The sequence below is a fragment of the Parus major genome, chromosome 2 (assembly GCF_001522545.3).
Source record: "Parus major isolate Abel chromosome 2, Parus_major1.1, whole genome shotgun sequence".
In the NCBI taxonomy this organism is placed as follows: domain Eukaryota; kingdom Metazoa; phylum Chordata; class Aves; order Passeriformes; family Paridae; genus Parus; species Parus major.
The window spans coordinates 126279988-126307216 of NC_031769.1; the positions used below are offsets into that span (position 1 = coordinate 126279988).

The 27229-nt window shown below is 38.4% G+C and overlaps 1 protein-coding gene across 1 annotated transcript in view; it reads left to right on the forward strand.

Annotated features, from left to right (window-relative positions):
- NECAB1 (N-terminal EF-hand calcium binding protein 1) overlaps positions 1 to 27229 on the forward strand; it is a 53176-nt gene that overhangs the window by 20180 nt on the left and 5767 nt on the right. The window contains 7 exon segments of the mRNA XM_033519467.1: positions 5098 to 5123; positions 7471 to 7568; positions 19556 to 19627; positions 19629 to 19798; positions 20237 to 20327; positions 24448 to 24501; positions 25940 to 26055. Coding sequence (XP_033375358.1) covers positions 5098 to 5123; positions 7471 to 7568; positions 19556 to 19627; positions 19629 to 19798; positions 20237 to 20327; positions 24448 to 24501; positions 25940 to 26055 — 627 coding nt within the window.

Consider the following 27229-nt stretch of genomic DNA (forward strand, 5'->3'; position numbering starts at 1 on the left):
GAACACTGCCCCACCTGGTTTTAACAGCTGGTAAGAGAATACATACTCCTGGTTACATCTTGCACTGCAACCTAGGACACCTTTCCATAATCTGGCTTTCCCAGAGAACCACAAGGGTTTTAATACCACACAAAAATCACCTGCAGAGGTGTTACAATGACATCAGATAGATCTGAGGATTCTTAGATGAGTCCCACCAGGCCCCATAGATTTGTAGAGATCCAGCTGAAGCAGCATATCCCACACAATTTCAGGGTCTACTGGGAGTCAAACATTCTCACAGCCATGGTCCTCCAGCTCAGGGCACTGAGACCCCTTTGGTCCATCATCTCTGTTGAAGACAGAGGCAAAGAATGCATTAAACACCTTTGCCTTGTCCATGTCCCTGTTTGTGAGGTGCCCATCCTCATCCTGTAACAGGCTGATGTTATTTCTATGTTGTCTTTTTACATTAATATATTTAAAATATTCTTTTATTTTCTCACACATTTCTGGGCAGCTTCAACTCCAGTTGATCTTTGGCTATGTGAATTTTCTCCCTACACTGGCAAGCTGCATCTCTGTATTCTTCCAGGTCACCTAACCTTGCTTACACTAGGCATACACCTTCCTTTTCCAAAAGAAAATCCCTGTTCAGCAAAGCTGACCTTCTGGCATTTTGGAATTGCCTGCTCCTGTGTATTTCCAAGGACTGTAAGTAAGCAAAGTAAACTTTTTCTTTTTTTGTCTAAGAATAAAAGGTTTTTGGTTTTTTTAAAAAATCACTTTGTGACAAAACCAGAAATTGAAACATTATCCTCTCCAATGGGTGGAGACTCTGAAATTTGGTCTCTGTGGCAAAAGAACCACCGTGATGCTGCATTTCGTTTCCTTATTTAGGTTTGTGTCATATAGACTGCAAAAAAATCATAGGTCTGCAGCCCTTGTAAAGTGCTCTACAAATTTTATACACCACAAGTTTTAATAGTATTATTAAACCTCTTTTACCAACATGAAAGCTGTTATAGCTGGGATGATTAAGGTGACTTGTCAGCTATGTTGTCATCTCTGTGAATCACTGCTGAATGCAAACAACTAGAGGGTTGGTTTTTCAGATGAGTTCTTAGTCAGGAAAAAAAAAATCCCTTTATTCTTTCCTTCAGTCTTGCCACAGGCAGAGCAGTAAGTGATGATTCTGAAGTTATCACTTAGCCAGGAGCTAAGCAAACTAGGTAATTATTTACTGAAGCAAAATGTGAGATAGCAAAATAGCTGTGACCTCACTGCCAATGTCAGAGCCCAGAGAACCAAGCTGGCTGCTGCTTTTGGGAGCCCAGAGGGTGCACAGTCCAGATTGGAGCTGAGGTTGAAGAGAGCAGTGTCCTCAGGGCTGCAGGGAGTTTGTCTCCCCCAGGACAGAAGCCTTGTCCCACTTCTGCCCCCTCTTCCTCCTCTCCCTTTTCTGTGACCAGAGGCAGAGGCCTGACCTTCTTGCAGCACTGCATCCTACTGGAAGCAGTTTTGCCTCCACTGGTAAGAAACCTTGGACAAACCTGAATAAAAGGTGTTGTTTGCTGTTGCAAAGCAGCTGTGAGGCAGAAAAATGGAAATGCACACATAGGACAAACTCCTTTGCAAAACAGCCTCAGTAGTGTTGGAGCAGTTACCTCACTTTGCTGACTTAAAGTGAGATGGTACACAGCTTTCTTGTTGCAGAGACCTTTTTGGCTGAGATTGTCCATGGATGCCTTCTCAGTTACCCTTGCATAGTTTAAGTAACGCTTAATTACTTTCGCTCAAAAATTATATGGTTCTACTTAACAATAAGTGATACTAGCTTCAAATTTTCATCCCTAAAAATGTCATACAAATGGGACTGAAAAGATAGTTAGTTCAAGCTTTTGAAATAAATCCTTCTCATATCTGAGAATGAAGAGAGATCTGAAGAAGTGTTATCCTTCTGTAGTTGTAATTCATGGCAATTATTTCCCTAAATTAAGGTAGTTCATAAAGTCTTTCATATAGTATGGGATTCTTCAATAAAGTAACTGCTTTATATTTCAGACTCCATGCTCTGTAAGATATTGCCTTTTCTTGTGGCCCAGGGAAAATATGTAGATCTTCTGCTGGTTCCTCTTCCTAGAGGTGCCTTTTGTACCATAGAACAGTGTGTGTCAGGTCAGTGGATGGATCCATGGACCCACAGCAGTGGATGAGTGGAATGGCTTTAACCTCTCCTCCCTGGCTGCCCCCAGTCCACAGCTAACTGTAGTGGCCAGAACAAGAGCACAGATGTTTTGGACCACTTTTGGACTTCTTCCAGAGGTACCACAAATAAGCATTTTTGCCACTGTTCATTCAAGTAAATTTGATTATTTTTCTGTCACTGACCAATAAATATGATCAACTTTTCAGTGATCAAGACTGCTCAGTGTAATAGTCCTTTAAAAATAGCTCATGTTTTTTAGGCAGAGAACATTTTAGATATGGACAGGTAGAAGGACTGCATGTAGTAGTCAGAAAGCAAATTGAGAGTTTACATTCTGACATGATGTGAGTGCATTTGCCTCACCCTATGCTTTGGTTGCTTATCATGATAAGTGCTTATCATGATAAGCCACCAGTGGAGGCTGGTGGCTGGATGTGAGTCATCCAGCAAATATTGTTAATAACATGTTCAGCATTGCCAGATTATGGGTCTAAGCAGGAGCATCCTTGGCATATGTACCCACTGAAATGAGGAGCAGGTGCCTGCTGCAAACCTGAATACTGAGTTACGGAAACAGTCCTCTGGTGTGCACCTCACTCCTGTACTATCAAACTTGCCAGACTTCTTTAATTATTTCTGTAGCATCTTGTACAGACCTCAAAATTGTTTGTATGCAGTAGAAGAATTCCTAGGTTTGTTCACAACTGTTTTTGAAGTGGCATGTCATTATTTCCGAGAGAACGAAGTAATCACTGACACAAAATTACAGCTTCCCTGCCTAGAACAGCATTCCCTTCAAACAGGATGTCAAGAACGTTGAAGCCTCCAAGGGTATTTATAACAGAAGGAAATACTGCGTGTGCTAGACAGAAATCCATGCTCTTTATATATTTTCTGTGTTTTTTCACAGGCTGCAAAAAATGTTTTTGATAATATTTTCTGGTTATTCAGGTGCCCAATTCTAACTGAAAATGGATGCAGAACCTGAATACTCTTCCATTTTCACTGATGGTCCATTTGCAGCTGTGACCCTCCTGTCAATAGTACAAACAGCCTGTTGAAAACAGGGATGCTGAAAGCCTCTGAGCCACTCCCTATGTCACTAACATGGTACAAAAGTACACAGACCAGAATGGATTTAAATATAAAATTTGAAAAGGGAGTAAGAATTTGACTGGTTAACAATGTGAAAGGCTGTTTCAAACACAGTTATTAAGCTGTGCACTAAGAAATGCAGAAGTGTCTTTTACATTAAGTCATTAGGGCAGATGATGGTAAAGAGCAGAAAATTCAGGGATGACGAAAAAAGAGTAGGCATTATAAAGCAAACTCCTGTCATTTAACCACATCATATCCTGGCAAGGCTCTTTGACTCAGGCAATTTTCCAGCTTTCAGGGTTTCAATTTGCATTTAAGAGGTGATCTGTTATCTGGCCTGTTCCAAAATGGACTACTGAACTGCAGAAGTGTTGGTCAGACACATTTGATCATAGATACTGGTAAACAGCCTTAAGGAGTTGCAGACACTTTTCCCCATCACATAGTTTGTTTACCTAAGAGTTGAGTTTCACAGCTTCAGCACCTGTTCTTAAAGACTGTGAATTCCTTTAAACCTGCCACCAAGGTCATTGGAGAAATCAGGTGCAAGTCTCACTTGCAGCCATCTAACTTGGCAAGTTTGAATGCAGATAGGAATCACCTTCAATTAATAAATGTTGTGTGAAAATCTCATTTGCATTATCAATTAAAAGTGTTCAGAAGTTTTTATAGCTCTCAGTATGCAAGTTTGTGATAATCCAGGATCCTGCAATTTCTATAAGTTGATCTCCTTTGTGAAATAAAAGCCAGATGTACGGAAGTTAGCAGTGGAGAAAGTGATTTTAAGGTAGTACTGTACCATCATTTTATTAAAAGGTCAATTAAAAAATTCCATTAAAAAGATAAGTGAAAAAATGCTAAGTGCAGTCAGCCATTCAATATTCACCCCTCAGCAAGATTCAAAGAGGACATTCATGCTTTTAAGTTTCTTTAATACTGTTTCTTTTCCTCCTTGGAAGAAAGGCAATATGTTAACTTTCAGTAATGAGAGGTAGGTCAATTTTTTTTTTCTTTTAACTATTAAGGCCTTGCTTATGACAGAAAAATCACTTCAAAGTTGATCAAGATGAAATCTGCTTCAAGCAAACAGGTTTGAACTGAATAAAATACTTCCCTGCATTTATGTATTTATACAATGTTGGCATGGGAATATGGCAGTACATCTATACTTTTGCCCTCACTAATTTTTAATTTTGCCAGAGTTAGTGGTGGTGAAATGGCCAGAAAGTCTTAGGAATTGTGTGCTCATGGGCTATGTCTGGTGTTATCCTCCTCCCGTACACTCTGTACACACAGAACACTCTTGCACAGCAAGGATTGCAAACAGGAGAAAATTACTGGGTGTTTTCTCTTTAGCATGGAAGGCTCTTTGAGCCTTGCTGTCAGCATGACAGCCACAGAAGAAGAGTATTGGCAGAAAGGTGGAGAAAAAACCCCAAACCAACCATTTCTGATGTTTAGATGGATTCCTGCCAGAACTGAAGCCAAATGTGTAGGGCCTGGGGAGCAGCAACTGCATCATGATGCACAAAGGCTGAGCTTCAGAGTGAGTTTGCAGTGAGCAGGAAGGTGGGAATGTGCTCAGGAAGGGAGGCTGCACCTGCAACCAGCTTCAGAAAGGCTGCAGCCTTCTACCCTAAGGCAGCACAGCAAGGCCAGCAAGAGCCAGGCACTTGCACCTCCTGCTGCAGACCAAGCAGGGAGGGCTTCATATCCCACTCAGGCTAATATCTGAGTTGCACTATTTGCCAATATGACAACAATAAAAACATTACTAACCTCACTAACCATTTATACTCTTATCTTTCTAGAAATCTTGACACAGAAGAGCTCTGCGGTAAATTCTTTTTTGGGTAAGAACATAATCTAAGCCTGCAGCAGCCCTGTGCAAATAAACATGCAATGTGGTTTGGGTTTTTTTTCTGTTTAATCTTTGTAGCTCAAACAGAAAATAATTTCCACTCAGAGAACTCCTGAGAAAATGCAGATGGCTTAAAATCTTTTCAGACTCTGTTATCCCCTGTGTGCAGAATTTACTTTGAAAATATTTTTCCTAATCAGTATTTCATACTCTCTGAGATTCAAGATCTGTTCTGGATAGATAGATATATAGGTAGATAGATAGATAGATAGATAGATAGATAGATAGATAGATAGATAGATAGATAGATAGATAGATAGATAGATAGATGACTTGCATTTTATTTCCCTTTAGTGTGAGATGTTTTTCTAGTTAGTTTCTCACTTTAACACTTCTCATATACCCCACTAAAAGAAAATTCATTACTTTCCTCCTACCTGAGCCAGGGAGAACAGTAAATTTGACAAGTTCGATGATCCTTTGTCACAATAAAACTCCTGCAAGGCCTAGATTTTGGCCCAATTACCTAATTCTACACCTCATTCTGAGCTGTGAGTCATTTCCCCAGCACCCTGTTTGCTCTCCAGCTTATCTTACAGTGCCTGATTTAGGAGTGCTTCTTGCAGCAGAAAACAATTTACAAATATTTTTACAGGTTTCCCCACAAAATGTCAGAAAAAAAAATCACACTTGTCAACACCAGCCAATTTCTGAGTGAAACATGGCAGCCTGCTAAGTTTTCCAATGGTCAACAATGTTGAAGACCTTTAAAAGCTGAATATACTGTCAAATTGAATACCAGCTTTTTTACTCACCCACAGGGTGACATGGCCAAGAATCCACCGAAAAACACCTCACCCTGTGACTTATAAATAGATGACAAGAGTCTCATCTGAAGTGAGCTGGGCTGTGACAACTTCTGCTGGCCAAAACTGTGTAAACCTAAGGAAGAGAGGTGTTTTTGTAAATCCCCCAAGGGATTTACTGCAGTTGATGTTGCACTGGAGGTGCACAGGCTTGCTGGCTGGGGGATGTCAGTCCAGCACTGGCTCTGTTTATTGTCTGTTTTAATTAAACACAGGCTGCTTCAAATGCCTTTTAAATCTTTCAAATGTTGCTGCTATGAAGCTGGTGCTGAATTTACTCATTCCATATTTAAGCTTGTGACATACAGCTCTTTCTGAGTTATATCAGTTCATATCAGAAATGACGCTAAAAAACATCCAGGGTATTAATTCATAATATGTTTTCATTCTAAATAATTTCATTCATCTTCTCAGCAATACCAGGTCATATCACAGTCTTCCTGGCAACTTCTATTTTCATGATTCAGCTGAGAAGCTCATGCTGACCTCTTAAAAGCTCTGAAGAGTTGCTATTTATTATTTCAAAAAGCTTCTATCTAATCTTGTTCCTCCTGTCTGCCATTTAGATGCTGATTTTTGTTCTCTTCCAGGTGATGTCTAAATGCCTTGTCTAACACCATCTCTAAGCTTTAACAAAATTATATTTATTTATTTTTTTTCACACTGCTTCCTTCCTGTGCTTCCCTCTATTGTATTTCACCACATTAACAAAATGGGATCTCGGGTCATGATTTCCCAGCTTTGCTTCCTCCTCTTGCTGTAATCCCTCTGATTTTACATCAGCTCTTTCTGTTAAGAAATTCTTTCCTTTGAAACACCCTGAAATTTGCTATTTCCATGATTTTCATTAAAATCAATTTTGCATGCATCATATTTGTTGAAAATACCTCATCACCTGGGACTAGAAGTCCCAACTCATGGTCTCTTCATGTCATAGAGAAACAACCTCTCTCAACCAAACCTGGCTCACAACAGCCCCACTTGATATTATCTCCTCTAAGGGCTTGACCAGGATTATTCATTTTTGTATCAATATATTCAAATTCACCACATACATATGAAAACTTCATTTCCTGCTAGTAATTGAAGACTAAACTAGACAAAAATTAGACTACAGTTTCAGTTTACAGAGAAGATATAGATATTTTGGAAATAAGTTTGCTTCAGCTGTCGAATTGATATTTACATTTTTTGTGAATTTGGCAATTCATTTATGGAAAGAAAATGTTTTGAGATACTGATTTAGATATTTTAAGTACACCAGGAATGATTTTGCAGAGGAAAAGTACAAAATTTAAAAACAAAATTATTCTTTTCATTGTAATTCCTTTCATTTTGTATTTAGATATTCAATAATGCCATAACTGAATTCAGACTTGATAAAGCTGATATTTCACAAAATATTGGTTTTCAAGCCATTTGTAGGCCATTTGATGGGGGATTTTTTCTTCTTTCAGATTATTTTTCAAAGCATTTAGGAGAATATGAAAATGTTCTCTCTGTCTTGGAAGACTTAAACATAACCATACTGAAGGCAATGGACAAAACAAAGAAAGTAAGTAAAAATTGTGAAATTTTCTTTACATTGTTTATTTTGTTTGTTTGGAGTATTTTTGGTAGTTTTCTTATCTGAGTTAACTAATTCATATTTAAGTTCTTCCAAATATACATGTTTGTAGCAAAATCCAGTAAGAAAAGGTTTGTCAAAATGGTTGTATATGAAATCTTTAAAGTCTTGTCTGCAAAGTATTACAGTTTGGATATGTGATTCACAGAGACAAATTTGTCTCAGTGAATGGTCTGAAGGATGTTCTTTGCATTGTTGTACAAGAGGGTTCTATGTCCTCTGCCAAACGTGGGTAAGTATCAGCACCAGCATTTGGAAACAGAACAAATCTGAAAAATTAACGTGGTGGGTTGAGCAAAACCTCCTGGCCAAGAGCAAGATTTCATTTCCATTTGGGGCACTTTATACAAGAGCAGTGGTCACAGAGCCTGCCAAGAGGAGGTGTCAGGGCTGTTTCCCACCGGCACAGCAAGGGGACCTTTACCCTGGAGGGAGGAGAGGTTTCTCAGGGGAGTAAGGTTGGTTTCTCCACTCACACATCTGACTGGGAATGTGGCTGTGCTGCAGGACACGCCAGGCAGCCAATCCACCTGGCACTCAATTCCTTATAGCACTGCTCCCGTGCTCAGACCACATCCCAGCTCTATGCCTGACCAAAAACGCCTCGATACGTTGGGTGATTCACTCCTCCTCCCTGGCTGAACACTTAAATATCCTGTGCAAGGTGGAACAGCTTCAAAAGGTGAGGGAAAGAACAAAACAGGGAAGTGAACTCAGATCCTCCAAACCCAGCCACAGATCCACACCAAGTTAGTCATCAAAACCAGAAATTTCAGCCAAAATTTTTCAGTGAGATCCCATGGGGTCAAAAAACCCTGGGATGTTTTTCTTTTTCAGTCAATCAGTGGAGAGATCAATGTGGGGAAAGCTGTGCTTCTTCAGTGAAGCTGCTATCTTTGGTATTTGGGTGTTTGCAGGAGTAAAGTACTCATACATTTTACATAACCTGCCAAAATAAAAACCCAAAAGTGTAGCTTGTTTGTAATTATGTAGATTATTTACAGCTTGAACCAGGAAGCTGAATGTCTCTTCATTCATGCTGTGCATCTTCCACTCCTAATGAGGTGAATGGACACTGACTCACTGTCTTGTTGAGCTGGATATTAAAATGCAACAGATTGCACATTTTTTTAAAAATACCCATGTGTATAAAATACTGCTGCTGAAGGGCAGGACATCTTCTCACAACAACTTGAAGTAAATAAGACAGTATTTAAAAATTACTTCAGAAGTTAATTACAAGGAGGAGTCCCAGCAGAGTAATGAGATTATAAAATATACGTGCTGGCCTGACTAGAAATATGGACAAGAAAATCTGCAATATTAATAAGTGTTTCATTTGTCTATTTGAAGAACCCATCAAAAATATAATCAAATCACAATTTCTTTGAATTTTATTTTCTTAACTGAAGATTCAAGCCTAATGGGTTTTCCGTCTTTCAGGAATCCTTCAGCTGGCAATTTGTTAAAGATGGCAGAAATAGAGCAAGGCTAAAACTGGAAAAGCACTTTAAATTTCATTTAATAAAAACTGTGTGTGAACATGGTCAAACAAAAAAGGTGTTTTTCAAATATTCTAAAGTAGAGCTTTCTGCCAAGGATATGCTCAGCCACTACAGCTTTGTATGGAAATTAAATTTTCATTTCAAAATTTGGATTGTTTTCAACAAGAACTTAGTTCTCAGGAAACAGATAAGTTATGCAATCTCATTACCTGATAAATACCTGGAGTGCAAATATTAAAATTCTTAAATAATTCAAGTTTTACTTAAGTTTGTAGTCTAAAATCTGGACTACAGCCATCTAAAATCAGAGCTGGAGGTGCAGCAAAGGTTAATTAGCACACTGAGATAGCATAGTGGATGATGTCAAAGATGTGAGGCAGCTCACAGCTCAAGCTGATTCTTGCTCATGCAAACAGGTGTTCAGAAATGGTTGGTCTGGTTTTAAATGGCCATTTACATGCATCCCAGGCAAGACCTGGGTTTCCTCTCCTAGTGCAGCATCAAACTTTGTCACCATTCTGCCACTGCAGCCATTGAGTCCCTTGAACAGCCACTGAGTAGTAGCAGCATTTATTATTGTCTTCTAAGTGATGCCCTAGTTGGAAAATTCATATATAGAAAAGAAGTCTGGAACTGAAGACCTACATTGCAAGACCCACCAGTACAAGGTGTGGCTGAGTCAGTTTCCAATGACTCAGACTAAATTTCCAAGGACTAACTTGTCCTATTAAAAAAAAAAAAAAAAAGAGTAAAGACTGAGGAGATTGAATCTGAACTCTACCCTGCAAAGCATGGAACTGATTACAGTCCTAGCCCTCAGAGTTGCCATGAACTTTCTATCCCCTCTGACTTTGTGGATTAAAGAAAACTCAACACTTCTAACCATCAGACTCTGCTAAACTTCTCCAGAGTGTGTTCTACTTCAGGTGGAGAGCTCATTCATTCTTAAATATTTAGTGGGGAAAGGAGCAACTTAGTACTTTTATTGATTTTAGAATCAGACAAAAAAACCCACCTCTTAGTCTTTCCTATAGAAAATCCCTATCAGATAAAGTTGCCCAGTAAGTACTTTGCACAAGAGGCAGCTGCAGAATTGAAGCCCTAGAAAAACTCTTCAAGATCAATAAAATTGTCCCCATTTCTCCGAATGATTTCCATGTCTAAATATTTTTCCCCACAGATTAGCAGGAGCCTTGCTCCTGAAGGCATTTTCAGCATGATTTCTGTGTGTTTTATTGCCCTCTGTAGCTTGAGAGAGCTGTCAGCACAGCTTTCTTGAACTGAGTTTTCTCCAGCCTTCCAGTCCTCTGCTATCTGAAAGTGAAACCATCATCATCTCTGGCAGAAAACATTCCAGTGTGCAGTTCAAGAAGCTTTGACTTCCTTTCACTGTTCTGGGGCCAGATTCCTCCTGCCAACCAAACCAAACAGCGCCTGGGAAGACAAGAAGCCCTTGAGAGTGTAGGAACCTTTCACGCTCCATTGCTTGATGGAAGGGTGATAAGCTAAAAATGCAGAGAAATCAATTTCTCCATGAACATATTTCAGCAGGGAAAAGACTGAGTTGCATTTACAAGCAATATACTTCAATACAAACCCCATCTAACCAGAAGATGGTTGGGGAGCTACAGTATTCCTGTTTTAGTACTGTTTTCCCTGTGTTTTATCCTTTCAGCAGGAAGGAAAAACATCTGAGGAGTTTTAGAGGGATTTGTGGCATTTGATATTTGATCATTTCTCTCCTTAGGATGGAGAGTCTGGATGAGTTGCTTATACTGGACTAGTGAGGACAGGTTAATCTTTGGTGTTCCATTGTTTTCTTGCTCCTGCCAAGTTGATGTTTTCCAGATCAAAGTACTATCTGGATAGTTCTGTTTATTGCATTTCTTCATCTTACATACAGGAAGCATTAAAAGTTAAAAACTCAGAAAAACTTTACAATTGCATTCTTTAGGCCTTTTTCTCCTGACATGTTTTATAAAGCACATTTAGTTAAAATACTTAATCTTTTTTATTACCCACATGAACATAACACTTTCAGCAAGCTGCATTTTTATTACATTCTCTAGCTTGCAGTCACAAATAAATATAATTAAGAAACATTTTGCAACCCACAGTTCTGAAAATAAAATCTGTCACTGAGTAATGATGTAGATAGATAAAAATAGACCATTTGCTTAAAGTGCTTGACATCTCAGTTCTATTGATTTGTGAATATTAAAAATCAGAAACTTAGATATTAAAGAACATGTCTTCCCTAAGTTACCAAGCTGTAAGATTGTTGCTCTTTGTCAGCTATTTGGTAAGAACAAGATTTTGCACTATATTTTTTATTTCTGGTATTGCTATACTTTATTGCAAATGTAACTTTCTGCTGGTGGAGAGCTATTTTGTACTCAATAAAGGTAGCAAAGGCCCATGTAATCACCAAAAATCTAATTTCCATATGCAATTAAATTGACAATATAAAAATATTTAGGGGTGTAAATAGTTATCTAAAGATATTTTAGAAGATCTGGGATATTCAAGGATGCCCAAGATGTCTCCACAGGCCTGACAAATAGCACAAAGGACCTCTAGGAGACCCAGGGGCAGGATGAGACCTCCTCCTGGGGCAGCAGCTGGACACCAGGTGGGTCTTTGTAGGGCACCAACTCCAGTTTAGATACTTCAATAGCACTGAACCCTTTGAAGGCTTTTTACCCCAGAGGAGCCATCTCTCAGAGGAAGAGCTGGCGATGCTTACCCTGATCCTACAGTATCTTTTATCAGTCCTTGCATCCATTTGAAGTTCACTTTTTCATTGGCTGAAGAGCACGCCCCTCTCTGCCTGACTCCTGCCTTCAGTTCGTGTTGGTGAAGTCTAACCACAGAGGGCAGGTGGCCAAGTGACTGTGCCAGGGGGATCCCAGGATGGCACACACTCCCTGCTCCATGATTTCAGTGCCTGTTGGCTTGAGCCTCACCTGCTGGTCTGCTGTGGCGCTTGCAATGGTCTTGACACAGAGAATATCAGCTCTTAACTTACTGGAGCTGGAGTTGAGACTGTTTGCACTGGCACAGTGGTGAAGTGGTGGGAACTGGGAATCACTGAGTGTGGCAGAGCTGCTTCCTCAGGAGAGCAACACCACTGACCATGTAGTTGTTTCTTTTCCTTGCAAGTGCAGGGTTTGCACTTGCACTCACACTCACTCAGCCTGGGACCTACCTCAAAAGTGACTTAAGACAGCTTTTGTAAACGTGATCCAGCCTCCAGCAACAATAAGCTTCATATCCGAGCTGCTACTTAGATTATATTGGTTATATTTATTACTTTCAAAAAGGAAATTAAATTTCATTTAATTTCAAAAGGAAATAGTGCTATAGATTCTAAGAAAAAAAACAAAAGAAAACAAAACACCTGAAACTTTTTTTTACAGTTAGCACTGCTAATAAAGGTGAAACTTTGATCCAGTGAGTAAGAGTGTAGTTTGACCTGATATAAATTTTATCTCGAGTGTAAATCCAATGAGTACAACGCAACAGCAAATCTCCTGGATAGACTTGGGCAGGATTTTTGAACAGCCAATGAAAAACACTTATTTCTTCCACAGGTTAATGCCAGAAGGTGCCTTGGCTACAGCAGTTAATGCACACTTTTTCAAAGTGATGACCTCTGAGTGCACACTGCTCCTGTAATTACTGTGGTACAGCTCTTTTGGAGACAAAAGCACAGCAGGCTTGCATGGAAAGGAATGGCAGACAGCACAGGAAAAGACAGATGGGACACTACAAATTTTCACCTTTTCAGAACTCTGTAAAAGTCTGATTCTTTGCTTTGGAGGGATTTTCTTCCCTCCTTTATATCTCTTTTATGAAAGATACCTAACAATCTATCTGTGATAGCAAGGGACCTAGACTAGGTGAACTAGCAAAATGCATTTGAACAGCAGTGATCAGAACTGGTTTATTTAAGACTGGTTTTCATGCAGCATTTACATAGGCAAGACACAAGCATTACTTTTAGGATGAAAACAAGACAATTCTTCAGTGGAGCTACAAAGTTCTCAAATAGCCTCCCAAGTATTTTTTGGGGGAAAAAAGCCCCTAACTTCTTTTCACATGTTGCTTGCAAAAACATAGAAAGGGGAGTGTGTGGTGTGCAACAAGCAAGGTGCTGGATCAACACAGCAAGTCTAATTATCTGCTTCTTTGAAATCATTCATTTTTCTGCTTTGCTCAAAAACCCCAAAGATAAGAAAATTCAGTGTAGCCTTATTATTACTTGAATAATCTAAAAATAGGGGCTAGTAAAATAAAAGAGAAGATTATAGGAGCTGAGAGAGTAACAGGGCTTGAAATTTAGTGATGGTGCATTTATGGTAATTATGTAAATCACTGCAATCTTGAGGGTTGATAGTCATTATAAACCAGAATACCTAGATTTTTCTTACTTGCATATTTGACTAATAGTAACAGTAGCATTTATGTAAATTTTAGCTCAAAACAAATTATCTGGGAAGAAAGTTAGATAAGCATTTGTTGGCAATGGTGTTCCACAACTAACATTCTGTTTGAGCAAAAATGAAGTTTTAAATTGCTTTTTTGTTCTCACAAAAACTCTGTTAAATTGGCTAGCAGCCATTTTTCCATGAGGTTAGAATTTATTAACATTTTTCACAGAATCTAGTCTTGTTCTTTTGTAATTGCACTTTTTACAAATGCACCTTTCACAGAATTAATGCAATGAACAGCTGCTGCACAAGAATAACAGGTACTGCTCAGTTTATCCTGAGTATTAATTTTCATGCACTGACTTGGAAAACAGTTCATTTGTTCCTTTAGATTTATAGCTAATTTTTTTTAATGTCAATCAAAAAATCATAGAATCATTAAGGCTTAGAATCATTCAAATTGGAAAAAAATCTTTCAATTCATCAAGTCCAACCATTTACCTCCTGACACTGCCAAATCCACCACTCAGCCATGTCCCCAAGTGCCACATCTACACATCTTTTAAATACCTCCAAAGATGATGATTCCACCACTTCCTTGAGAAGCCTGGCCCAGTCAATATCTGAACCGACTGTCTCACAACTGAAGGAGGAACACTGGTGATAATGCTAAATACATCACCAGTTCCAAGCTGCTGCAAGGCAGAAAGGACCTCATGAAGAAATGCTATTTTTATCTAGGAACATTATTAAATTAACATTTTTGAATTTTTATTTTTGTTTATTTTTAAAATTGTGACTCTTAGTGCAAGTCAAATCAAACTAAGATAAATTGAAAAAGCTGAAAGCAATTAATTTGGAGGAGTCATGCAAGGATATTCCAGAGATTCATGCCTTTCTTCTTCTAGTTCCTTATCAGAACAATGAAAACTCTTGGGAACTTCTTTGATCTTTTCTTGTGGAAGTTTTATACCTACTGGGTCAGAAAGACACAATGCTGAAATTTTTGCCAGTAGCAGAGAAGATGTGTTTAGTCAGAAGTAAAGATAAAACGAAAACCCCCTTAATTTAATATTCATACCTCTAAATAGAAATTACTTCACAGCAGAAAAATAAGCACTGAGCTAGCCATTCTCCTCTTGATAACTATCAGAATCTCCAGTGGCTTTGATGTTTTCTATGTATTGTTGCAAACTTCTCCCTGGAGGAATGGCATTACACATTTCCCTGTTACCTGCTAATATCAAACACAGCCAAAACAGTTCCTTGTCTCTAAGCTATGTGATGCACTAACAGCACTTAAATAGGAGCTACTTTTTATCCATGCATGGATTTTGTGCATACTATTATTGCAATGACAATTGCTCCTTCAGTAATCCCAGTACAGGAGAGTGATAGACTGTTCTGAGAGATGCTATTACAAATGTGTGACGATCTTCTTGCTAAACAGCCATGACTGCCTATTTTATTTCATTGCTGGTATGTCATCACTGCAGATGGTTTGTAGAAATTGTCACTGTTCCAATTCTCTATGTAGAATTTAAACACATAATTTATTCTAAATATAGTACTTGGATAAACTTGTAAAACTTGTGCCATATTCAAAGTTGAATCTAATAATTGGGCACATCCTGCCTTTGATCACTTTTACAGTGAGGATGGTTACATTTCTGTGATGTCAATACATTGAGCATCTCTCAGTATGGCTTCTGGTGAAATTATGATTTTATTCTGATGTTGTTTTGATTTTTTCCTGCGGTCTGAAGAATTAGATCTTAGGGATTTAATTTTAGTGATGTTATTCTGACTAATTATATATCCTCAGTTTTAAGTTGTAACCCAGGGCATTGTCCCTCTTATTTGGGATCTAAACATACAGGGCAGAAGACATTCCATAATAAAGGGAAATTTAAATAGATTATTCCTTACTGAGTTCTACTCAGTGATAACTGCTTTTCAATTGACTTGAGGATATTTTCTGTAAATATAGGCATAAATATTTTTGTGAAATTATGTTTAATATGACATATAGATAGGAAACAGAATAATTGCTAAGTAATATATCAGTAAGAAGTGTCCCACTCCTTCTCCATCTCAAGGAGCTGCTCTTCTGATAAATGGAACAGCACAGTCAAGTCCCCCAGGGGAGGGGGCTGAGGCTGGCAGCAGAGACTGAGAGGATCAAGAGTTGCTGAACCTTGGTAACCCTGAGATGGGGACTAGGAGATCCTAAACCCTGCCTCCTCTGCCTTTATAAAAGGACGACATCTTCTGCACTTTTAAAGATAGCTTTTAGACACTTTTAAAGACCACAGTGACCTTTTCCACAGCAAAATCACTAATTATGTACATTTTCAGTTGCATTAAAGAAAACACAAATCTTTGCTGCTCACAAAGGTCACAGTTGCCTCTTGATGAGGAAGATGTGGAAAATTACCCTCATTCATTCACACTCAGTAAAACTAACAAGCAGAACAATATGTTAACACAGACTTGTTTCATCTGGACTGCCCAGTCTGTGGTGCAGTGTAAAGTGTATGCTAATGAGCAACAATTTACAGCTAATGACATTCAAGAAATGGGCTATTTTTCTAGTTTATGTACAGACACCACTCTTGGGTCCCTTTACTGACTGGTGGCATGATGCACTGGCAATACAAATGCTGGGCATGCCACTCAAGCTAATTCTACCATAGTATAAATGTAATAAATATTATAATAAATAAATAATATCAAATAAGTAAATAAATAAATAATACTTATTTTTTGATTATTTTAACAACATTATATAATAATATCTAATAATTTAAAATTATATATAATAATTTAAATTAAAGTATAATAATATAATAATACACTATTAAACATAAAAATAAAATTAAAATTATTTTAATTAATTTAATTACTTAAAAATATATTTTTAAAAATGGATACAAAAAAGTTGCACCAGTGTGATTTTAGTAAAATACAAGATAAGGTACTTTTCCTCAGTGCTGAGAGCTGGGTTTGAGGTTTAAATTGAATTGTAATGGACAATCTTTTTCCCTCCATGACTTAAATTACAATTATTCAGATCATTTACATATGCTGAATACCTTCTTCTGTGATCTCTGAAAAACTGTAGGAAGACAGGTAGTAGTTATTTTTCACTGCCCAACATTCCTGTGAGCTCAAAATTTCTCAACAATTCTTTAAAGAAAACAGTAAATAATTTGTAATTATTTGCTCAACTATGTGCATTAAGGGAGTTAAGTAATTCCACATAGAATACTTGTAAGCACTAATATTTGGGTTAAATATACATAAGGAAACAATCTTTGATAGTTCTAGACTGCCACAAATGATATTAGCATCCTGCCTACCTTTCCCATCTTCACAAGAATAGCTCTGTAAATCTGATAAGGGAACTCAAAGACATATCCAAAGCTCACAAGGTCCTCTTCCATAGGGAAGCCTTCAAATATAGAAATTATGGGACAGGAATATAAAGAAAAAAAAAAAGTCTAAATCCCAGTGCAATGCAAAAACTAGGAGTAGTTCTAATGAAAAAAAATCTTATTAACTTTCAGATGCAGGAAAACTTTTTTAGGTAATTTTTTTTTCTGAAGGAGTTAGAAAGCAGTAGCCTCAGACAGCAGCAAGTATTACACAGCTAATGTTTATATGATAAAATAACCTATCTGTGAGAGCCCACTTGAACAGTTTACAAATTGAAACAATACTGATGTACATTTATGTTGTAATTCATAATGATTTACCATGAGTGTCAGCAGGAAGCAATGTGGACATATCTGCAACATTTACTTTCTGGATGCCCAGAATTTTACAACACAGTTCAAAAATTTAAAAGAAATGGTCAGTTCTGGGATGATTTGTTCCCGTATTTCCAAGAGCAACGAAAAAAGCTAAAAAAAAAATTAAAATATATCTTGGATTTCTACTGAAGGGTTTTAATTATCTGTCCATGCTGCACAGATTCACACATGCTCTTCTAACATGCCAGAGAATCAAAACTTCTGGAAATTAAATGATTGTCAGATTCACTGAAGTTTTAAATCAATTACAATGGAGACAGTTTAGAAAAATAATAAAATAACAGCTTTCCTATTGCACAAAAAGATTGAGTAATCATAAAAAGGTTGCCATAAACATTATTTATAGACTGGTGTGAGTCCCTCAGGTAGACAGACAATCTCTCTTGAGCATCTATTTTAAAATTCCACCAATGAAAAATTATTTGCTGGAAAGTGACTCACAGCTGATTAATCTGCAGTCAGAAGAAGTAAATGTAGAAAACCACGAAGCTTCTGGCTACATAAACAGCTTCTGATGATTCATGGGGGCATTAATCACCACTGAGATTCCTGTGGCAGAAGTCTTCCAACAAGAACTAACTTACTAACATATATTGTGAAAAGATTGCACTCATATGAGAGCAAAACGATTTTAAAGCTATTATCTGACAATCTTTCATTTAACTTTCGAATTTCAAAACACCTTGTATTTGTGTTCTCATTGCAAAGACATGTATGGAAACATTCTAAGAGAAGTCTAAAAATCAGAAAGTCATTTCAGCTGTAATTCACATTGGAAAGAACATGGAATACCTTAAAAGCATCCACATGCATTACCAAAAATACTCAAATGGGTTCTCAGATAGTGCAGGAGGCAACGCCATTGAAGTGACAGTTCTTCTTTAAAGCTTGGAGATAAGGCACCATCATCTCTCTTCAGATGTGGTGACTAAAGAAATCTCTTGCTGAAGGTACTTCATATCCTGTGAACCTGTTTTAGACAGAATTATTCCCAAAGGTTTTCAAGATCAGCTAAGTGAGCAGACAACAAATTCATTCAGAGCTTAAGAGATGTAAATCTATTTTCTATCTCTGCTCCTGATGTGACCTCAACACAGTAAGCAGAGGCTCTAGGGGTCTGTTCTAGCTTCTCTGTTACATTTATTAATGGGAAAAAAAGAAAGAGGGTGTTTGTATTACTGTAAAGGTGACCCCCCTCACAAAGCATCACCTACATATTACTGCAGAGCTGCCAATTCACAAAATCACATAATGGGCATGGTTGGAAGGGATCACAGTGGGTTTTTGCAGATCTAGGCTAGCCAGAAATGTCACATTTGACCCCAGCCATGGAAATATTACTTATTGGGCCGGGGAGAGAACAGGCATAAAAATTGGTTTCTTAAATTATCTACACAAAAAAAACCCAAAACAAACAAACAAACAAAAAGCATAAATAATTTTGATACATACAATACATTGGAAATGTCATTATTCAAATAACCACTACAAATTGCTAAGTATAGGTGAAAACTTTTATAATAACCAAACTCTAGTTTAAATAACATTTAGATGCATTTAATGAAATTGGGAAATATACAGATACATTGTTTCAAAATAATTAAACAAGTTAAAGGAACAAAAATCAGTCAAAGAGTGTTAAATTCAGAAGGCAAACTCTCATGCACAGTCCTTCAGCCAAGTGCTAGTGGGATTATTCAGGGGAGTATCCTAAGCATGTGCCCTGTTCAAAGACTATTCTCATAATCAGTGTCTGAGGCCACTGGGCTTGAGAAACACATTTTCACAAGAGTGTGTCTGAATTAAAACTTTAAATTCAGTTCTGAGCTGTCAATCTTATTTTGCCTTTTCCACCCTTCAGAAGTAATGTGGTGCTGCCATCAGCTGGAGTTAATGATGTAAAGAAAAGGGTCTTTTTGTGTAGAAACTGTGTTGTGTCACCGTGTACTTGGGCCTCTCAGTCTGAGTGGGAGTTGTGTCTACACCTGGAAATTCAGAGGTTTTTTTTGTCTGTCAGCAAAGGCTGCTAACTTGGTTTACATGTATAAACATGGAACACCCAACCTGCTTCTCTTCTGAATGGAGCCTGAACCTTCCCTCATGTACTTCTAACTTAGTGAGCAGAGCCTGACCTTTTGGGGTTTTTTTCATGTAATTCTTAGGACTATCAGGAAGCTTCCAACCTGGAGCAGTTTGTGACTCGCTTTCTTTTGAGGGGGACACTGAACCAGCTGCAATCAATCCCTCCAGAGCTCCCTGGAGTGTGCCATGGAAACCAGGGAGAAGCAGACCCGGCAGGAGAGGTGAGCAAACCCCTCTTCAGCTGAGGGAAGGGGGTGAGGAGTGAGGTCACTGCGAACCTCCACGACTGCTTTACATTTCACCCAGAAATCTGACATGGGGAGTAACAGGAGAAATAAGGATACACTTTTTATTCCCTATAAGAACTCACCAATAGGAGTTTTCCTGAAATTGAATGTCCAGATGGTCATATGGTGGGCTGCCTGTCAGACAATAATTTTGGTACATGCTGGGCTCTGATAACTTCTTTTTAAATCCAAGGGCAGTTTAATATCAAATGTAGAAACCAAACCACTGCAATATGAAAAGCTCTGAAATTACTAAGAGGACTGACTGTATTGTTTGTTTTTTCCAGCTTTATGATTTTTTTTCATGCACAGTGATCTCCATTTTCCTTTAGTTTCACCTAAATGAACATTTTATTAGTTGCAGCATAGTCTTTGAGAAACCAAATAAATTGCAGAGCAATTTATTTTTAAATATAAAATACAGTAATAAACAGTCTACCAGCAACTTAGTAAATTTCATAAATGCTTATCATTTATATTTTCCAAAGGTTGGATTGAAGAAGACAGCCAATGGGTGATCCAGATAAACAGACTCCAGAAGCTAACTGATAGACTGGAAAAGAAGGTGTGTGGGCTTTTTCACCTGTTTCTTCTTTCACTTTCAGTAAAGAAATCCTTAAAACATAAATATTTTCAGTGCCCCAGCAACATTACCTAAGAGAGCTAACACTCATTAAATGCCTACATTTTTCTTCCACCTTCCTTTTTCCTACTCATGACATTGTTTTTGCATGCTTCCTTTTCCTCCTGCCATCACCACAGATTCATAAAGATGTGAAAAAATGTATTATTTTATGACTGAAGGATGTTAATGTGTTTAGTTATACTTGTTTGGGGGAACATGCTACAACCTTCCCCTTTTAGGATCTGATATTTTCCTCTTCCTCTCCAAACTTTCCCATGAAAGCTTGACAGAAAGTTTTATTTCTTCCTTTCCCATCAGAGAATACTCATTTATAAAGATTAAACTGCTTTCCTGGTCAGTACAGTTCAACCAAAATCTGATGCAAATCCTTCTTGGGAGCTGGCTGCAGCAGCCCCCAGAACCACCTGTGGTTCCCACACCAAAGCAGAGTCCTCCAGGAGTCTGACAAAGAACCCATCTGATCCAGCAATCAAGGCTTCCCAGTGCTTGTAAAATCCTGAGCCACATCTGTCAGTACAGAAACTATCTATTCTTCTTGATTATTATTCAGACTTGATTGCTACCCTGGTTTTCAAAAGTTTTCTTATAATCTATGTGTGATGACTTTTTTTTTTTTTTTTTTGGAGAAGAAAGAGCAGCAGAGGAAAAAGTAAGGTTGTAAATTCCTGAGTTTTTCTCTGCATTAAGTTTCCCTGTTGAAGGACAGACAGACAATTTCAGGTAGGCACTAGGGGAGTGTCTGAATTCAGTGGATTTTGAGACCCAGGATGTTTCTTTCTCCTTGTCCACTAGAGGTGAGGTTTTGGGTTGAAGTGCTCTCAGACCCAGGAGTATCTCCAGCCCCAGTGCAGCCGATCCTGTTCCTACAGGTCAGTGCTCACCAGCAGTGGGACTGTGCCTGTACTCCAAAGACATTGGCATGGGTCTCTTCACCAGCACCCACACACCGGCAGCACTCACAGGGACATGAAACTGCCTGACCCTGTTCTTTCTTTCTAGCTGACTGGGATATTCCCTCATGAATATTATCACCTAGTATTTGTGGTTAGACCCATACTCCTTACCCAGGCACTGGCTCAGACCTTGGGTCATGGCACAAAAATGTCTCCTGTTACTCAACCACTAGTCCAACTTGAGTCCAGTCGAAATTACACACACAGAAAATGGTTAAGTAAGGATTTAACAAAAAAACCCCAGTAAATGGTGGTGACTCGGCACAGGGCTCAGCAAGAGAAGCATACTGACATTTCTCTGCCATTCCTCCCTCCCAAATGAAAAACTGCCCCTAATTACTTTTCTGCCCTTGGTCCCAGTTTGGTATTTCTGTTATCTCAGCCTTATTACTGATTAGCTGCATATGGTCACCCCCAGCACTGCTGGCCTTGCTCCTAAAGGAGCCCAGCATTCCCTTTGGTTATCCCTGCAGTCTGACAGGCTCTCGCATCACTTCTCCTTAACCAGCCATGAAATTTGGCCATTCCTTGTGGCACTGTCCATGACTTCTGTCAGCTTCTCACCCTGTTCTTTGCCACGCTCCACAGCTCCTCATGGTCTGCTCAGTCCAGTAAGCTCTGGCCAGGGAATACCCGTGAGTCTCTATCCAACCACTTCCCCCCCGAGGTCATTTCTGCAGGGAAAAGGCAGTTACACAGCAGCTGCCACATTAATGATGTTTTAGTAGCAACTTGATCTTTTTCTGAATAGATATAAATTGGATTTTGAAATGTCAAAGTCCACTATGAAAGGTAAGTCTGGCTTTATTCCCTGCTCTGCTTTGGGAAACAGCAGCTCACAGCTCTGCCACAGGTGCCACATGACTGATGGCCTGATGCCAAAAGAAAACATTTAAAAGAATGTTACTTAAAAAATAAATAAACCTGTCACACAGCAATAATGCAATGCAAATGTTACAGAAAACAGACAAACATATTGTGGTAAATTAACTTACAACAGGATGTTATAAGATGATCAAATGTCCTACAGAAAAATGACAGAGAACCTCAGTCTGAAAAGGAACTTGGTGCCAAAGGCAAACAGTGGCAGGACATAGACCTCCCATAATTACCTCCTTGTCAATAAAAAGCTTGATTAATAAAACATAGCAACTACATAAGTCTAACAACCTATATCCACCTCTGCCTAACTCTGCATCTGCTTGACTTTGTATCTCACAGCCATGTCAGACTGTGAGAGGCATTAAATATCAGCTGCCTTTCAGCAGCTATTAAAACCCCTCTTTTTGACTTTGCCCTGAAACAGATTAGAAAGGATTGCACAACCACGCTAAAAAGCAATTTCAGAAGCCACCATTTCTGAGCTGAGGTGAAGTAGGATTGCAGAAGCATTTTAAAGCCCTAGCTCTGAGCTGCATCATTTTTATTTCCAGGCTGCATGGTACGGGGCTGGCAGGAGCTCTGTTCTGCACTGGGCTACTTCCACCAGGCTCAAGAGCCAAGCCAACCAGCCACGAGCCCTCCTTCCACACAGATGGGGATCAAGTGCCAGTGCTCACACACTTGGGGGTCACCCAGGCTGTCTGTGCAGACCCACCCCATCTGTGCAGCCACGCTCTGCCTGACAATACAACATTACTGCAGAACTACCAGAGATTAGTTTTAACTCCTAAAGACGGCTAGCACGTTATCAGCCAGTGTTCCTACTGGAAAACTACCTGATGAAGGGTAGATTCAGTGCTCTCTAAGTCTTCTGCTGTGTTCTGTTAAAGGGGAATTTGATCATCAATCAGTCCTGAAATTTGTCTATTTTCACTCAAGTTCTAAATTTACATATACTGGCAAAGAAAGCAATTATTTTCTTGCTACATTTAAAGAAACTTTGCAGTACTTCCTTGAGTCATTCCTTTCCTCTCTTTTTCATGTGTTTCCTGGGGGAAAAAATGGCAGTGAAAGTGAACTCTCACTTCAGGAATACACATTTTTCACTTGGTCTTTTAATCCAAAGTGTCTGCACTGACAATAAAGCTGTCTGTCTTTCCCTTCATACACACTTTTCATGACTTTAACTATACAGCAGTTTCTGAATACTTCAGTCCTGCCTTGCTCTGCCACCTGCTGCTGGTGGAGGTGCTCTGTTCATTTGAATTCTACCTGCACATCTCTTGTTGGCTTTTCAGAGAGTACAGCATCTGTGCTGGCAGAACAGCTGCTACCTGAGCTTAATCAATCCTCCCCCACGCTGGGAGGGGAAGAAAATTTTTCTCTTTGTTGCACAAGAACTGTGTTCAGTGAGAAGTGAAGCACCACCAACGGAGTGTTTTGCTCCAGCTGCTTATTGCAAATCAATCTGCAGGGTTTTTTTCAGGCATATGGGTATTTTTCAGAATATCATAATGGCACTGAGTTAGGAGGTACTGCTTGTGCCATGTGCCTGGCAAGTAAAGAATGATTTTGTGTGTGCTAGTGGCTGGTGTTTGTGTGAATCACTGATTCCTGAAGTGCACACCCAGTTCATGTACCAGGTGTGCTCACAGACACAACTCTTCGCTGCTGCCCAGCCTGTCCTCACAGCAGGGGCAGCAGTTCAGAAACCTGACTTGGACCATCATACACATCTCTTTCAATGCTAGAAAACAGCCCCTTTCAACTACAGATTCCCTGCAGGGAAGTTTCTTCTGTGTAAAGTTTAATGATTGCAAAATAGTAGCTGATAGTTCATTTCAAATTACCACTCTTGCTCATTTCCACAGCCCATGTCACAATTTGAGAGGATGACTGTCTTTTCTCCATTAAGTCCAACATATATTTGGGAGCAAGCAGATTTGTTAAAATGAAAAAAATCACCTGCCAAGCATGATAAATAAAACTTTACAAGACAGCCTAGGCTGGAATTAACCACTGAGTAATGAAAGATCTTGTAAACACTTGTGTTTGATTTAGAACTAATAAAGAAGGGATTTAATTTCTTGAGGTAGAACAGAATCTAGTTATTCAAATACTTCGTTAAAAAAATGTAAGAGCAGAACACAGCTGTAGTATTGACTGTTCTTACAATTCCTATTTTATTTTCAATTGTCTCAAAGGACCTAAAGCTTCAGCCATTTGAAGAGGAAGTTTTGGAGGAAAATGAAAAATCTGTAAGTACTGTTCAAGATAATGATTTTGACATTTTATTTTAAACACCAGGCATTGAGACCACACCTGATCTCTTTTGTTAAAAAATAATTTAAAAAATCTTTATCCTCACTTTTTCCAGTGATAAGAATCCATTTTAGTTAGCAGAATACACTGTGCAAAAGTCAACAGAACAAAAATTAGAATATGTGGACAAAAGCTTTTATATTAAATTTTTGTATTGTTTTCAAAGGCTGGAGTGAGCCAAAACCTTAACACACATAAGGAGAAAAATGTGTCATTAATAAGATTTTTCAAATTTGTCAGCAATGTTTATGGTGTGGTAGTTTCTCTGCTCCAAGTGCTGCATGAATGTTTTAACCATTGTTGTACAGCCTCCCTCCCAAAACTGCTATAGGAAATCCTATGAGGAAAAATGAAAGAATATTTTGTCCTCATTACAACCTACAAAAGCAAAATCATGACGAAAAATAAACTTACTGTTAAACAAGTTTATGTCCCAAGATTGATATACTAGCATTCCTAAATTCATGAACCTAACATTCTTTCATTTGAACTTAACAAAATGCAAATCAAATACACATGGAAAAATTATTTAATCACAGGAGTTGCATTAGATTTTTTTTAGTGAGATTATGCAGTATTGCTACACAGACTGCCTATAATCCATGATTTAACAGTATTCATAATCAAGGCAGAAACCAAATCAAAAACCTGTACAAGAAATTAAGTTGTACTCATTAAGAAGCACAGCACAAAGTGTTGCTTTAAATATTCCATTAGTAAAGTTGACAAGCTTCAATAGATTAATCAATAAATAAACTACTTGAAAGAGCTAAATGATAATTATACTAATTCAGGATAAGTAGGTCTTCTGCACTGCTGACTGTTTCCATAGTCCTTTTATAAAGACTGTTCATTTTCCTACAGAATTAAGGAGGGAAACCCGCTCTCTATTCATCACTTAACATGGGCTATCTTAGGCATCTCATTCAGGTGAGGGTCAGGGCTCTAAAAAGTAAAAAAACTACCAAAGCCCATTAACAAAACAACAATGCATCCATTGCAGATTGTGGGGATATGCTCCTATCCCAAACCTCACAGCTGTTGGCAGACAGACAGGTTCATCCAAGGAAACACACTGATTTTATTACTGAACATCTCTTTGCTTTGCCCTCTTCTGAAAAGATTCCTCCAGAGTTAGGCCAACTGTCAGAAGTGGACACTCATGCCTAGACATAAAAGCCATGCTTGAGCATTTCTGCTTCTCCACTTCCTAATCACTAAAACAGGGACTTCAAACGTCAAGGGAACTTTTGTGGGTTTTCTTTTATGATTATGGTTTGTATTGTTTCATGATAGACTTTTCTGAGTTTAAAGTATAAGGAATTCAGAGAAAGATGTGGCAGTAATATTCAGTAATATTGTAATGGTTTGTAGCAGCACATAATGATCGTTCAGCATCAAATGTCGGTGATAGAAGAAAATGTGGAGGAATTCCATCTTGCTCTGAAATAGTACATGGAATCTACTTCTGCTCAAGGTAGCTGCTTGCAGTAAGTACAGTGTTATTGTCTGTGGGCTGAAGGAAGAAATGGAGTCTTTTTTCCTTAATAACTCAGATTATTTATGAAGAGGGTACCTACGACACCTTTCTTGCTGGGTTATGTGTGTGTGTAAGATGGAGCTTTTCAAAGACACCTAGAACTAGAAAGATAAGTCAAAATGTGCAGATTTTAGGTCCTATCACAAAATGACAGTACATCCCAAAGATGCTAAACAACCTTTTCAGGCTTCTTAGCTCTGCAGGTCATCAGTCCATGAATTCTGGAAGCTCCTAGGCTGATACTCTTTATTGGAAAACTCATTTGCCATGCTTCATTTGCGCTCACCTGGCGAAGGAGCAACTTATCAACTTATTTGCCAGTTCTCTGCTTGAAAGCTTTCAGAATCTTACCTTTAGGCTGTCATTGTAAAATTTCAATTCATAATAAAGAATTAGAAAAATTAGAAAGCAAAATTTTCAATGAAACTATGTTTTTGCTTTGCTCCTTTTAGAATTAATAAAACATTAGGGCTGGGTTAAGAATAAATTTTAGTGGTTTACCACTGTACTTAGTTTCTGAATTTAATATAGTGGAGAGATCTATCATACATACTACAGACCGTTATGGAAAAGATATTTTTTGTAATGTGTACATAATACACGATCTTCCTATATATTCAAGGGTTTCAAAGACTGCCTATCACACACCTAATTTATGAGTCTTATTGCTAGGAGATTATCACATTTAGGATTGTATCAATAGTGTTCACATAGACCAGAAAAATTAAGTTGGAAGAAGAGTGATCTTTCTGTAGTGGTTCACTTGTTAAGGCGGACTGATGAGGAAAATAAAATTCTCTTGTTGGCCAAGAGATGGAAAAATCCCCGATGAGAAGTCCTCCCAGCCTCCTCCCAGAAATGAACACCCAGCAAAACACTGTAGTGACTGCAGACTTGTCAGGGAAGAGAGATTACATGACTTCAGAGTGCCAGTTAACAAACGGTGGCAGAAAGTTTCTTTCCCAAGCTTACAGGCTTGTAAGCCTGTTATGCCACCTAATGGATGGGTTTTGCTGTAGCTGTAATTGACAGCAACTTGGTTTTTTCCAACAGCTTTTGATATTTTTGCCATTTTACCATGCACTTTCACATACAGCAGAAGAGAACAAACAAATCATAAAACA